This window comes from Melanerpes formicivorus, unplaced genomic scaffold (assembly GCF_026170545.1).
Source record: "Melanerpes formicivorus ecotype bairdi unplaced genomic scaffold, bMelFor1.0.p_v2 SCAF_2, whole genome shotgun sequence".
Taxonomy (NCBI): Eukaryota; Metazoa; Chordata; class Aves; order Piciformes; family Picidae; genus Melanerpes; species Melanerpes formicivorus.
Window position 1 is genome coordinate 29,078,675 of NW_027142354.1, and position 14,786 is coordinate 29,093,460.

Genomic DNA, 14,786 nt, shown 5'->3' on the forward strand with positions numbered 1-14,786 from the left:
AAAGTCTGCCATAATAGGACATACACCTATAATTGATATACTATTATTATGCTGTCATCAAAAGATATCTTTTATTCTAATATAAAATGTAAGAAAAATCAACTTAACTCACTTGCCTCTGAACCTACAATCATCCTACCCTGATAAGTATATATACAAATCTAGCAAACTCCTGGTCAAGCTGGCAGCCCATGGCTTGGACAGGAGCACTCTGCGCTGGATTAAGAGCTGGCTGAAGAGCCAGGCCCACAGAGTGGTGGTGAATGGTGCCACTTCCAGTTGGCAGCCAGTCATTAGTGGTGTCCCCCAGGGATCAGTGCTGGGCCCCATCCTGTTAAATATCTTTATTGATGATCTGGATGAGGGAATTGAGTCCATCATCAGTAAGTTTGCAGGTGACACCAAGTTGGGAGAAGGTGTTGATCTGTTAGAGGGTAGAGAGGCTCTGCAGAGGGACCTTGACAGGCTGGACAGATGGACAGAGTCCAACATGATGGCATTTAACAAGTCCAAGTGCCAGGTGCTGCACTTTGGCCACAACAACCCCATGCAGCACTACAGGCTGGGGTTGGAGTGGCTGGAGAGCGGCCAAGAAGTAAGGGACCTGGGGGTACTGATTGATAGTAGGCTGAATATGAGCCAGCAGTGTGGCCCAGGTGGCCAAGGCAGCCAATGGCATGCTGGCCTATATCAGGAATAGTGTGGCCAGCAGGACTAGGGAAGTCATTCTGCCCCTGTACTCAGCACTGGTTAGGCCACACCTTGAGTCCTGTGTCCAGTTCTGGGTCCTTCAATTCAAAAAAGATGTTGAGTTGCTGGAACGTGTCCAGAGAAGGGCAACAAAGCTGGTGAGGGGTCTCAAGCACAAGCCCTATGAGGAGAGGCTGAGGGAGCTGGGGTTGTTTAGCCTGGAGAAGAGGAGGCTCAGGGGAGACCTTATTGCTGTCTACAACTGCCTAAATGGTGGTTGTAGTAAGGTGAGGATTGGTCTCTTCTCCCAGGCAACCAGAAACAGAACAAGCAGACAGTCTCAACCTGCACAAGAGGAAGTTCAGGCTTGATCTTAGAAAGAAGTTCTTCATACAAAGAGTGACTGGCCATTGGAATGGGCTGCCCAGGGAGGTTGTGGGGTCAACATCCCTGGAGGTATTTAAGAAAAGACTGGATGAGGCACTTAGTGCCACAGTCTAGTTGATTAGTTAGGGTTGGGTGATCAGTTGGACTTGATGATCTTGGAGGTCTCTTCCAATCTGATAGATTCTGTGATATGTGCTCTGTATTATCCAAGCAAAGTCAATATCTTAAGTAAGATTTATTTTAATACAGTAAAATATGTTTAATTTATCAATCCAAACATTTTGGCTAGCATCAGGCAAAGTAAAATGAAATCAGGATATTAGCTCAACAGCCAAAGAATTGCCAAAGAGAAAATGCAGACAGACATCTAACATACATACTAATACTTTTTAGAACTCAGGGAATGCAGTTAAAACAGCAGCTCAATTCCAAAATACATCAATAGCAGAATCTATTTGAGGTGTGACTCTTTGCAGGTTCCATCCCGTGTATCCAATACAAAAGACTATGTCACCTGATGATGAACAGTAATACTTGATTCTTAGAAACATAAAAGCTACACTAGTAATCTGTATGTAATGGAATGAATTCAGACTTTAATGTCTCTAAAATTCTCCAAAGCTGCAGGAAAATAGGCACAAAGTTCTGCAAAGACAAAGATGCTGCACCCAATTTGTGTTCTATGGTACAGGGACTGAAGTTCTGGAAGTGCACTTCTGCATAAATCTGCATTCAAAAAATTGAAATGATTCTAAGTTGAATTATTGTCTCCAAATTTGTCTCTGTTCCAGGCAGCAGGGTATTAATATATATCATACTGTAATTTTTAAAATGCAGTGCAGTCTTATGCTAAAGTACTTCACTGTCTCCCTCAGTGCTTATCTAGTATGACAACCTTCTAAATAAACTAGAAATGTATAAAATTATTGTTTTTAAGAACAATGTTCTCTATTTATGAAAGCACAAAGATTAGCAAGCATATATATTTTAACGTTACATGAGTATTACCTCAAACCACATCACTAAATAATACATCCATATCTATCTTTCAATACACAGTGCAGCAAAATAAGTTAAAACATTCCATTACAAATTCCTGAATTTTGAAATGCTGATATACCATGTACTCATTTCCAAAATGTCTCAACCCCTTATTATTCTTCCCAGGAAAAGAACTTGCATTAACCCAAGTGTCACAGCATTAACAAAAAGATTAAACCAATACTCTCTCACTTAAACACTCCTACAGGATATTGGAAAGTATCTTCCACCATTATAAATTAATTTAAAGCTTTCTCTGTGATCTTAAAAGAATATATTCTGTATTTCTCTTTAAGACAACATGAAGTGAGCTATTTTAAATGTAAAAATAAGACATTTAGCACTTGCAATATGCTGTTGAAAGGCTAGCTGAAAATCTGAAGGGAAAGGAAATTATCGGGCTGCCCTGCCACAAACTGAAACATTTTTTTCACATCAGAAGTGGATGTGAAAAGCAACAACCCACCATCTGAAACTCTGCATAAGATACACTTGAATTTGAATTCTGCTTAAGTCAAATCCCACTTCCTTGTGCTTAGAATGGCAGTGTAAACAATTAGTATTAGAGCAAGTTAAGACAGCCACCTGAAGAACAGGGGAAAGGACCCCAGACAAAAAGCTCAAGGAGAACCCCAGTTCTTCAAAATAAATATAACAAATATCTCCATATTTTTGTATTAAGTTTCTGGTAGTAAGTTGAAAGTGTCATACACCTTACTCTACCATCTCCAAATGGCACTAACTCCTGGCTGTTCACTGGGCCTCCACTAATCTACCATAAACATACAGGCCTTCTTAACATAGAAAGAATCAAAAAGCTTGACATATTCCCTTTGATGTCCTTCAACAATAAAGATGCAAATGATAATCCAAGGAGGAATTACAGCACAATTGCTTAATTCTTCCACCAGCTGGTAAAAATACCTGTTGTCAGAATGTACTATCACAAGTATTAGTTACATGAAGATTGGCACCTTTGCAGGATAGAAAACTAGTATTTCTAAGTATTTTTCTGCAGAAAACTGTAATACCAGCTGTTTCCCTAATTTGAGAGGAAAAAGGCATTAATGGTATTCTTTCTAAGAAAACTTAGAGGATGTGGAGAAGGAAAACTTACGTTAGTGTCCTTTAAAAATACTGGAAATAATTTATTTTTTGTCTAATATAATTTCATCTTTAGAACTTCTCCATCTTTTGAACTTGAAATTTATATTTATCATATCAATAATTGAAGTCTATTCAGCACCTTCAAAGCACAACATCAATTCCATTTAATCTTTTCACTCAATACCTTCTAGAAAACAGGGACTTTAAACTTACAGAAGTGAAGCACTCTAGCTAATAAGCAAGTCTAGGAACACAGAATTGCATAGAATCACAGAATGCCAGGTTGGAAGGGACCTCAATGATCATCTGGTCCAACCTTTGTAGGTGATAGCACAGTTTAAATGAGATGGCTCAGCACCCTGTCAAGCTGAGTCTTAAAACTGACACCTCTGTGGCAACTTCAGATGCAGCCCGTTCACAGAATGATTAGCTTAATGACTGCAAACTGCTAACCTGGCAGAGCAATGGGGAAGAGTATGTTCATAAACAGTTTAAATCAACCCAAATTAGTCTCTGGGCACTTCTGTTTTCTTTTCCTTCCTTCCTCCACCCCAGTGGTAGGGATCAGCCAGTTCAGGGACTGGCTACAATTGGAGAATATATATATACATGCACACACATCTGATTGTTGAGTCAATTTCAGTTGGTTGAGTCCACTCTGGGACCACACAAATGAACTTTTGGCATAGAAGACAAGAAGAACAAACAGCCAGGAGCAGAAGACAAGCCTGCATTCTTCCATGACCATAGCAGCTTAATTTCACTAACTACTTAGGAAACCAAATCCTTTGCCTACAGGTTGTTGAGGGACAAATCAACAGATTAAACAATGAGAAGAAAGCAAACTCACTCTTCTGCCCAAGAACAGTGTTATTCACCAGTTAGTCCGACCTGGGTGACCTGCTCTGCAACAGAGCTCTATCGATGTTTGCATTCACACTTGCCCTTTAAGCTAACTGATGAATGCTGTCTCTAAATAGAATACTCCTTAAGGCAGTCTGCACAAGTAACCATCAAAGACTACACCATTGGGAGTTCTGGATGCTTAAACGTCTTTTCTTTGACACGCTGGCTACTGTATCCACTCCAGAGCATACATAGGCTCAAAGACAACAGCAATGGAAGCAAATAACTCCAGATTAACTAGAGGCAACTACTGCTTTTGCTCGTAGTAAGGAAAATGCATTCTCATAGATACTACAATGTTTCTGCCTAGCTCATGAAAAATCTTCATAGTGCTCCCCACAGGTTCAAGAACAACCAAAATAGTACTCTGCATTGAAATAGTTCATATACATTCGCTCAGAAATTCCCTGTCACACAGTGGCTGTACATAATGCAAGCAGGTAACATCAGTCCTACTTTTCTACAGGTAACTCAGCAACACCCTCCACCACCCTTCTCTGACAGACTTGCAGCTGCCTTTCCAGAGCTCGCTTACAAACACTTCTTGCTAAACAGGTCATAACTGCTTTATGTGCTGTCTTCCAAGCCAGATTTAAAAAAAAAAAAAAAAAAAAAAAAAAGGCAAGCAGCACAATAATGCTTTATTGAATTTATTTTCTAGTTCAAACTAATCTTTAGAAGGAAAATAGATGTCAAGTATAAAATATCAAAATGGTTTGCTGTCTTTCCCATACGTGAATTCCCTGAAATACCCTCTTACTTGCTCACCCTATGTTAACAAAAAAGAACACCAACAAAAAAATCCCCAAACAATCCAACCACCTAGATTTACAACTTTCCAGCAAAACCTTTTAAAATAATTACTCCTAACGTTTATTAAGTCACTAACACTTGGTTTATATACAGGGCTCAACAATTTTCCTTAGTTCTCTGGGTGCCTTTTGAAATCTTCCAGAAGTCTCTAAAAAGCCATTCCAAGCACACACAAGAAAACATCCAGTGAGTGGTGGTAAGCACAGTGACTGGACAACACTAGCAGTGCTAAATGGTAAAGGCAGGAAAGATGTATTTGTTACTGGAGCACATCAATGAAAAGGCAAGCAGCCATACAAGCCCTGACCTACCAGAATTTCTCAACCGTGACCCAAATCACATAAGGAAAAACATTTCACGATTCACATTTGTTCAGATTTGTACATTTCCATAAAAACAACTGAAGTGTCTATTATACTACACAGAACTGCAGAGAGTCTTACTATCACATTTTGCCACAGATAACTACATTCAAGTAAATACAAATAGGTAAATAATCTAGAATTTGAATGGCTCTGTGTGACATTAGGGTATCAAAAATGTTAAGCTCTAGGTTTCTATAAAATTTGTTATTTTTTTCAAATCTTCAGCTAACAATAAAACCATATATTTGAAACCAACTTGCAAGAACAATAACATTTCCACCATCATCAAAGTTATCCCTTTTTCTTACAGTTACGTGACCAGGGAAGCATTCAGATCAAGCATCTGACAGTAAAGACCTCCAAATCACTGCATTTTGTTTTGAAAGTCTTCTCACAACTACAACACAGAATTTCTTTGAAAACAGACACACAACACATCACTGCATGTTTCTGCACTACAGGTACACAATACTTATTTTATATTACAGTAAACCAAACAATAAGCTCAAAGTGTTCTAGTGAAGATATGCATATTCATTATTCTGCCTACTAACTTTTTTCTTAGTATCCTGATACAATAGTTAGGCTGCTGTGAAAGCACTGATCAAAAAGTCCTTGACCAACTTTGAAGATAGTAATACAGGCAACTTCACTTTTCTGATGCTCATAGTTTATTACAACTTTAGTCTTCTTGGTCTAACAGTCTTTTTTTCACTAGACGGTCTATTAAACTTAGAATCCTTATCAACACACTCTACTGAATACTTACATACTAAACATGCACATTTAAGTTAAGATTTCCACACAGCCACATTGTAAAATATACTAAGATTTGCATTTTAGAAGTTCAAATAACTAATTTCAAAATAACACAGATTATTCCAATGTGACCTGCAACTGTTTGGAGCAAGTGGTGTTTGCATTCTTTTACATATAATTATGCAAGCACAAGGAAGTCAATTACTGCCTCTGATCACTTGTTCAAACTGGAACATCAGGACAGAATTAAAAAAAAAAAAATCATACTGCAAAACCAAATGACAGTGAAAAGCTACCTCTTCAGACTTACTTGTTCTCCTATGTCCAGCTTTTGTGCTATCACTCTAATGGAACTCTATATAAGTTTCTGCTGTAATTCAAATAGTTAACCAGAAAGTGAAAGGTCACTACATTCCATGACTGGTTTCCAGCCTGCATAAGAGGACTAGGACTTTCAGCTGACTTGTGCACGAAGTTGGAAATCAGTGACTGAAAAGTTTACTAGATGTTTCACTTTTGTCCTCTGCCTTACTGGCAGAGAATATGAACAGACTCACTGGCTTTAAGGGAAAGCAGTTAGAGCACCAGTGATATCTGTGGATTGCTAGAGAGATCACAAGGATAGGTTACTGAAATCAAAATGTAAATTCAGGATTAATTAAAACCAAAACAAAATAAAAATCCACTACAAACTGCACACAAAGATTCCTTGATTTATTAGTGTGGCAGCTCTGAACAAGCATTCAGGAATATCTAGGTCTACCAAACAGAAATATCTGCAACCATTAAATATTTAATATTTTACAGACTGAAAAACATTGAAATGCAAATAGCATCAAAACATTTAAATGATCATTTCATAGTGCACTGTTCTAGCTTCTGGGACATCCACACCAGCAATAAACTTCTTAACTACAGTGAGTATATTACCCTCATTCACATATTTAAGTATGAAGCAAAGGCCATGATACATATTAAAAATGTCAGGAGCATCTACAATAGCATATATCATTGGTGAAACCAAGCTTGTGTTTATTTCCTTCTTCAAAAGCAGACAATCTGCTTTCCTAGAGTTTATTTCCTAATGGGAGGGAGGGGGGGGGGGGGGGGGAGGGAATAAAAACAAACTATAAGAATGTTTTTACATATATTTACCTACTTAGTAGGTAGTAATTTTGTGACACACAATTAGTTTTTAAATAAATCAACCAGATTCTACATGCTTCCAAAGCATACTTTATATGAAAAGACCTTATGCAGAAAGTGCCCAAGTTAAAGAACCACAAAAAAGCTTCACTGCAATGTAAGAATCATCCCAGCCATTACCTGTACAGCTGTATAAACTACTATCAGACATCATTCAACACCAGAAAGAGCCCAATTCAGTAGAACATCACAATAATGAGCACAATTATGTCAAAACTTGACTACTTCTTGTAAGACATATTTCAAGGTATTTCAAGACTGCCTTCAAGTGGTCTATGGTAGGACTAGTTAATAGGCTACAGTTACTAGTTTATACAAGGGACTTCATTTACTTGGATTAAGTTGGGTCACTGCAGGGAGAACAATTGTGCCAGCAGCTTCAGAGCCGGTAATCTCTTAGCAGGTAGCACACTTGTCTCAAAGCATTCTGAAAAGTGAGCACATGAGTGACTTCCAGCCATCTATCAATACAACTTGGCACTCTTCCTAAATATGACCATGTTTTATGAAGAATTATAAACATTTTATCCATACTATACAGATGGGAAAGAGAATCAGTAAAGCTAAAAGACTTGTTCAAGTTCACCCAAAGAGATAAAGCTACCAACAAGGAATCCAGTTCTAATGCTCTATGCACTGGAATACCCAACCTTCTGCAATTGAAAGAATGGTCCAAGGCATAAACCAAAACAGATGCTTCAAAGTAAGCAGACTCAAAGTAAGACTAGGCCTTAAAGCATTACATCTTCTACATGCTGAAGTATCCTTGAGGCACAGTCTTTTCAATAACTTACAAAATAAATACACACAAATATACAGTCATATTTAAACAGTATCTTGATCTAGTATAGTCAATGTTACCTTGTGGCAATACAAACGAAAAGCTAATAGTTCTCTTAAGCACTCTCCTTTACTGCTGCTTATTGGACTACCTTGTATCCCTGTAAACTTAGAAATTATAAATCTAAGCCAAGCAGGAAGATGAATGCACTGTCTTACTCCTAAAATCTTAAAAAAGACCCAGTCCCAGTCAGACTGTTGAATCTTAGAAACTTCTGTTGAGCTACAATTCTGTTAAAAGTTTCACTGTAATAACCAAAGCTTCAATGTAACGACTTGCAGATTAACCTCACCTAACATTACAGGGCACATTAAATAACCTACCAGGGAGTTATCTCCAGCATATATATGTTTGACACTACACTCACAAATTATAAAAATTGCAGACTTGAACACCTTGACACAATTAATTGCCATTTAAAAGATAAATAAAATTTCAATGGTATCACAAAGCTTATCAAAGAACAATAAGCCAGAAGCTTTTTAAAAATATATGGCTCTATTAACAGGTTTGTGTGCTTGTTGCTTTAAATGTAAGCATTTGTTATAGGTCCAATGCAGCCCAAAGTTAGTCTCAATTTCACATAGTACTTATGATCTGACCTCCTCATCCCCCCTACTGTCTACCTATATATGTATATGACTCTACAACCACAGTATCTGAACCTAGTCTCTATGGCAACTATAAAATTTGTTTACACAGAAAAAGAGTATTAGAATTGTATGTAAATTTATCTGTCATTTAAGTAAGTGTTTTGTTTTGGGGTTGTTTATTTTTCCTTCACAGGGGGAAAAAAGCTCCCTACACTGCCTGCTATTTTCTCTTGCTTCCATCTCCTCCATCCCCAGCCAGGCAATGGGCTACATTTAGAAAGCTTCATCTCATACTACTGCAACAGCCTGTTGTTATAAATTCATAGTTTACTTCTAATGAGGAAGACATGTGGAGTACTTTAGATCCTAGCACTTGCTCAAGAAAGATCATAGAGAGGGCAATTAAAACATTTTTTTTTAATACATCATCATTAAGTAAAAAGAAGAAAAACCCACATGCTAAACCTTTAACAGCTATACAAAATTACTTAGTTTACTGCTCAGCAACTCACACCAATCTAGAAATTAAACCAGTCCATATAATTTATCATCTCCAGCAGTGAATACTATATTAGGTACCTATTTTCATAATATTCATTTATAGACAATAAGCACAACTCTGATAGTGCAGGACCTCAAATACAGGTGGCTCTTTTTTATTAATAAATACCAAAGACATGATGCATGAAAGCTTTGCAACAATTATAAGATTTGCAGTATTTTGAAATTAAATTTACTGCAGCCCAGCAGCACTGGGAGCTGAATTACATGAAGATGATGATAACAAACAGCAGTTTGAGGTAGATTATATCAGAAAAGGACTTTAAAAAAAACTCTAACAAACCCAGCTGTTAAAGACTACATTTAAATACACAGATCTTTGCTACAGTTAAGAAATTATTCTGTTCCACCAATAGAAGATCAGTGCATAACATACTGTAAATAAATCATCTAGAAAGGGCTGAGAGAAGAAAAAATTAAATATGTGAACAAACAGAACACTGAGAAGAAAATTAGAACCCGTTTGAAAATCCGGCTGCACCTTAGAGCAATCATTTAACTGCATAAAACCTCTTACACACACCAAGCCAGATCACACCAAGATCATGCCTTGAACAAAACCCCTGTTTTACCCTCCAATCAAGTAAATATGGTTGTATAGCCAGCATTTGCCTTGAAACATTACTTTTTCAGATTGACTGTCCCCTGCTCCTCCACGAAGCAAGCTCAACTCGGGCAGCCATGTCTCCTTATTTCTCCTACAAACAATGTTTCTGAACGAGAACAACCCTCAGCGAACTTGCAGTTTCCTCCAGCATAACGAAGCTGAGCAAAGCCTGCCCCACTGAAAGCAAGCGAGCTAAGGCACCAAAACACAGTAGTGGGGGTGAAGCAGCCCGCAGTCTGGATCTGCAACAGCATCGAGCCCCACACCGGGGTCCGGACTGACAGATAGGACATTTCTTTATACAACCCTCCCTTCTTTCCCTCCCAGGCACACAAGCGAATGTTTTACCTTCATGATGAGCTCAGGCTGCGGAAAAGCCTCGATACGGGCTGAGCGGCCGAGGCTGGACCTGGAATTTAAAACAAAGCGCTAAGGCACTACACCAGCCGATCGCACCGGGCGGGGGGAGGGGAGGCGAGGCAGGGATCGGGGTGGGGGAGCTGGACTCCTCCTGAAACTCCCCCTTTCCTTCTCCGGATCCCCCCTTTCGCTCTGGTTAACTCCCTCTCCTTTCCTCGGTCGCTGCTTCCCCTCCAGCTCCCACACACCGCGGCTTCCCCTACACTCGCTGCCATTGACGCCATTTCTGTCAGAGGAGGAGAAACTTGCCACAACAACAACCCACCCCCAGCCTCCGCGGCTGCCGCGGGGGGGCAGGGGGAAAGGCGTCCCCGGCTGCCTCCCCGGAGCGATGCACCCCCTCCCGAGGCACCAAGCGACGGAAGAAGACCCGTGGGGGATCCCTGCCCTGAGAACTGCCCTTCTCCCCATTCTACCGCGGGGAGCCGGAGAGAGGAGACAGGCTCTTCCTCCATTATACGAGGAAGAGTGCCTGTGTGCGCGGCGGGGGAGCGGGGTGTCAGTAGCAACCCCCCCACTCCCCGACACATACACGCTTTTGTAGGGGCTGCGGCTATAGCTCGCAGCGGCTCCTCCTCCTCTCCCCCCACCCCCCCAAATAAAGGAAAGCGCTGACTCCGCGGCAGGAGTTTCAGCAGCAACAGCCGCAACTCCCCGGCTCGGCGCAGCGGGTCCGGGCGGGGGGAGGGAGACGGGGAGGCGGCGGAGGGGAAGAAAAGGAAGAAGAAAAGAAGGGAGCGGGGACAAGGAGGGAGAGGGGCGGGGAGAAAGGGGCCCGACCTGCTTGGCGGGGACACGGAGCTTATGTGTGTCTGTGTGTGGAGAAGGGGGCTCCGTCCTCTCCCAGCGGAGGGAACGGGATGGAGAAGCTGCCGGTCCCTCCCGCACGCAGGCGGCATCCGATCCCACTCCGCACCCACCCCCCCACCTCACCCCGCCGCTGGCCGTTTGAGGGGGGGTGAAGGAGGCTCGACGAGTCCCGCCGCAGTCTCGCTACGAGAAGAAAAACAACCGCCCCCCTCCCCCCGCACGCCCGCCCCGCCGCCTGGTCTCGCGCCCCCCTCGAGGCCCTGCGCCTCTTCCCCACCCGCGACAGAGGCGCCGGGGGACTTCTTCTCCTGTTCTGCGCCGTTACCTTTGTTCCGCGACACCCGCCCGCTACTCCCCCGGCCCGAGGCGGGGGAGAGGGAAGAGAACCGGGCCAAGTCTTTCCTCAGCTCCGGGCCCTCTCAGCCAGCCTCAGCCCCCAGTCAACGCTTCAGCAGCAGCTCTGCTAGCGGCGGCTCCGCGCGGCGGGGCCAAGCGGTCCTGCACGGACCCGGTGGTGGCGGCGGTGGTGACTGCTCGGCTCGAAGCCTCTCGGTCCCCCTCCCCCTCCCACACTGACTGACTGACGGGCCAGTGCACGCCCCTCTCCCCGCCTCCTCCATTGGGTCCCAGCCTGCAGAACCCGCCTTCTTCTCAGTCCCATTGGCTGTCGCATCGGAAATACTGACATCATTTTTTTCTACTTCTATGGAAACTGAGGCCCGGCTCTGAGGGTGCTCATGGGTGACGCTGTTCCTTCTTGCCGCTCGTATCGGCTCGGGAAGCGCCGCGCCGCGGTGGACTGACTACACCTCCCAGGCCGCCCCGCGCGCGGCCGCCGTGAGGGGACGAGACCTTTGACGAATGCTAATGAGCCAAAGAGGCAAGGCCGACGCTTGCGCGTTGGGGCGCTAGTGGCGCATTTTCCCCCAAGAGGCGAAGGTGGCGCCGGGCAGAGCGGAAGGGGGTGGAGCTCATCCCTCCGAGCGGTTGCCGCTGCCACTCCGGGAGTGGAGGCCGCTTGGGGGAGTGGGGCGCGGCTGCGAGGTGAGCGGCGGCTGCGAGGTGAGCGGCGGCTGCCTGGGCTGAGGCCTGTTAGCTGGCCATTGCTGGTGGGAGGTGCCGCTGCCCCTCGGCGGGGTCTAGGTCGGGGTGTGGGGCGCGTTCCTCGGAGGCGCCGCTCTTTCTCCGCTGCGCTAAGTCGGGCGGCGAGGGTGAGCCTCGCTGCTGGGGGGAGCCTGGCCTGTGCCGCCCCGCCCAGGGTGGGCTGGCGGGCTGCCCAGAAGGGGGCCGGGAAGGGGCTGAGGGGAAAAGGAGGGTCGCAGCCGCCGGCCGTCGTTAGTGCTGGGCGGCGCCGGCTGGCTGCGGGGCGGGCGGACTGTGTGCCCGGCTGCCGGAGCTGCGCTCGGCTGGCGGCGCCGCGACGGGCGGCGCTTCCCTCCCCAGCGGCCGAGCCTGGCTGCCGACAGCACAGATCAGAAAATGGGGGTGGACGGCGGGTAGGGGGAGCGAGGAGTTCTCGGCTCTCAGTCTCGCTTTATCTAAAATGGCGCTGGTTAGGTTGGGCTGTTTGAGTTATGGAAGCAGCTGGGGAAGCTTTGCTGCCTTTATCGCGTTTGCATCTCTTGCGTGAAACTCTGAAAAACCTGATTTCCTGTGATTTGACTGTGATGTTTTAGGTGAGGGTTAGGATAGGCAAGCAGGCAACTGCTTCATGTTGGGACAGGTGAATTTTAATTTGAGAAGCTAGTCAGAAGTGGTCTCTACTTCTGTCAGATCGTATTCTGTTCTCGGTTCAGCCTGCATGTTAAAAACCGTTCTTGTCTGTGTGCTGTCACAGCATAGTGCGAGGACTTTGACAAACTCGGGTATTCTGGTCTAGCTTCTGTAGCATTTTTCCTCATATCTAGGAATATCATTAAAATCGGAGCACAATTCCAGCGAGGTTGTTCTGGCGTTAGTATTGAAATTCTAATTTTGGAAAGCTCCTAGTTTACTTAGCTGCGTCTTAGGGAAAGTGTGTGACTATCCTTCCACCTGTGGGTAGCTGCCTAACCCTTAGGTTGAATGCAAGCTTTTGTTGCTTTCCTTGGGTTGTTTTGGTTTGTTTTTTCCACTGGTTACAATGAAACCCATATTTCAGTGCACTATATTCTGTGATGGACCCGATTTAAGATCGTTCGGGATGGTTCCTTTTGCACTGTAGCTTTCTACTCCATCGGTGGTTCTCTTATTTTCTTTCAACTGTAATTAGAGCCACTGAGATGATGTTAGGTTTTAAAATACTGTCTATGTATTTAACCTGGACTATTTCAGAGATTATATTTCCCTAATTTGGAAGAGGGCAGGAATATTCTGTACAATGGGATGGAAGAGATGGAGTGAGAAACTGTTTTAAGAAGTTTCAAACCAAATATTTTTCTTGATATGTAGCCTAGAATAAATATTACTTGTATCCTCTCTAGAAATCTCCTAGACACAGATCACAACTTGAAGTATAGGTATAACTTATGGAACCCCATATCACCTTCTTATTCTATTATCTTGTTGGGTTAGAAGGCTTTTTGCAGTCTAAAATTAGTCAATTAGTCAGTCACCTAGGCAGGAAACTTAATAATTTCCCAAGTGTATCAAATATGATAACTTTGTGCAAAAAGCAGTAATATTGCAAGTCTCATATGGTATCCTTCCTTGCAAGTCTTCATAAGAAAGGTCATTTACATATTTCTTTATCAAGTGTCTTTGTATGAGTTTGGGGGAGGTGCTGCTCACTATTCTTGCTTTGGTGGTATATTGTTAGACATGTAGCTGTCTGATGAATAATCACACTTTCTTTTTCCTTAGTGAAGGTTACCTATCACTCACTTAAATGTAGTGTAGCAGTTTGGAAAAGTTTGACTATTGTAATTTAAGATAAGTTATCAAGTACTTTTTGTCTGTTGGAGATTTTTGCCTTTGCTTTATTTTAAAATAGATCTTGACACTTGTGGAAGAAATGCCTGACTAATTTTCTTTTGATAAGCAGCATTTCAGGAGGACTTCTATTGGTTTTGTGACAAAGATGATAATATTTGATGATTCATAATACTAGTGAATTTCAAGTTAGTTGTGGATTCTGAACATTTGAAGGAAAGGAGTCAGAGTTGTGGTCAATGGGACAGAGTCTAGTTGGAGGCCTGTATCCGAATCCCTCAGGGGTCAGTACTGGGACCAGTACTATTCAATATCAATATCCCTCATCATGACCTGGACGAGGGAACAGAGTGCACTGTCAGCAGGTTTGCTAATGACACAGAACTGGATGGAGTGGCTGACACACTGGAAGTGTCATGGTAATATAATGAGGTATTAACACACCAAACAGCTATTTGCTGCAGAGATCAGCTTCAGTGCAGGTAAGACTGTGTTGGTCAAGGGATATGAAGCCAAAAGAGCTGTTGAAAAGCTCTTTTTAGGGGTTCTTGAAGGCAAATGCCATTCGGGGCTGTATTAGAAGGTGTAGTTAGTAGGTGATAGGTTCTCCTCCCCCTCTACTCTGCCGTGGTGAAGCCACATCTGGAATATTGTGTCCAGTTCTGGGCCCCTCAGTTCAAGAAGAACAGGGAGCTGTTTGAAAGGGTCTAGCACAGAGCCACAAAAATTGAGAGTGTGAAACATCCTCCTTATGAGGAGAGACTGAGGGA

At 43.2% G+C, this 14,786-nt stretch overlaps 2 protein-coding genes across 7 annotated transcripts in view; one reads left to right on the top strand and one right to left on the bottom strand.

The window, feature by feature from the left end:
• The window catches only part of ARID4B (AT-rich interaction domain 4B), an 85,202-nt gene extending 73,536 nt beyond the window's left edge, over positions 1-11,666 (bottom strand). For 2 of the 3 annotated variants that reach the window (XM_068154685.1, XM_068154676.1), the window contains exons 1-2: positions 11,432-11,662; positions 10,225-10,285 (exon numbers count right to left, since the gene is read on the bottom strand). In XM_068154685.1, coding sequence (XP_068010786.1) covers positions 10,225-10,230 — 6 coding nt within the window. In that variant the 5' untranslated portion in view covers positions 10,231-10,285; positions 11,432-11,662. Of the gene's footprint in view, positions 1-10,224; positions 10,286-11,431 lie in introns of all 3 variants that reach the window. The other variant, XM_068154695.1, reaches the window with a different exon arrangement.
• Positions 11,667-12,015: 349 nt separating this feature from the next.
• The window catches only part of GGPS1 (geranylgeranyl diphosphate synthase 1), a 29,022-nt gene continuing 26,251 nt past the window's right edge, over positions 12,016-14,786 (top strand). The window contains exon 1 of one of the 4 annotated variants that reach the window (XM_068154789.1): positions 12,016-12,168. The gene's annotated coding sequence lies outside the window, so the exon portion shown is untranslated. Of the gene's footprint in view, positions 12,169-12,486; positions 12,783-13,825; positions 14,499-14,786 lie in introns of those variants that run through there. The other 3 variants (XM_068154798.1, XM_068154817.1, XM_068154807.1) reach the window with 3 other exon arrangements.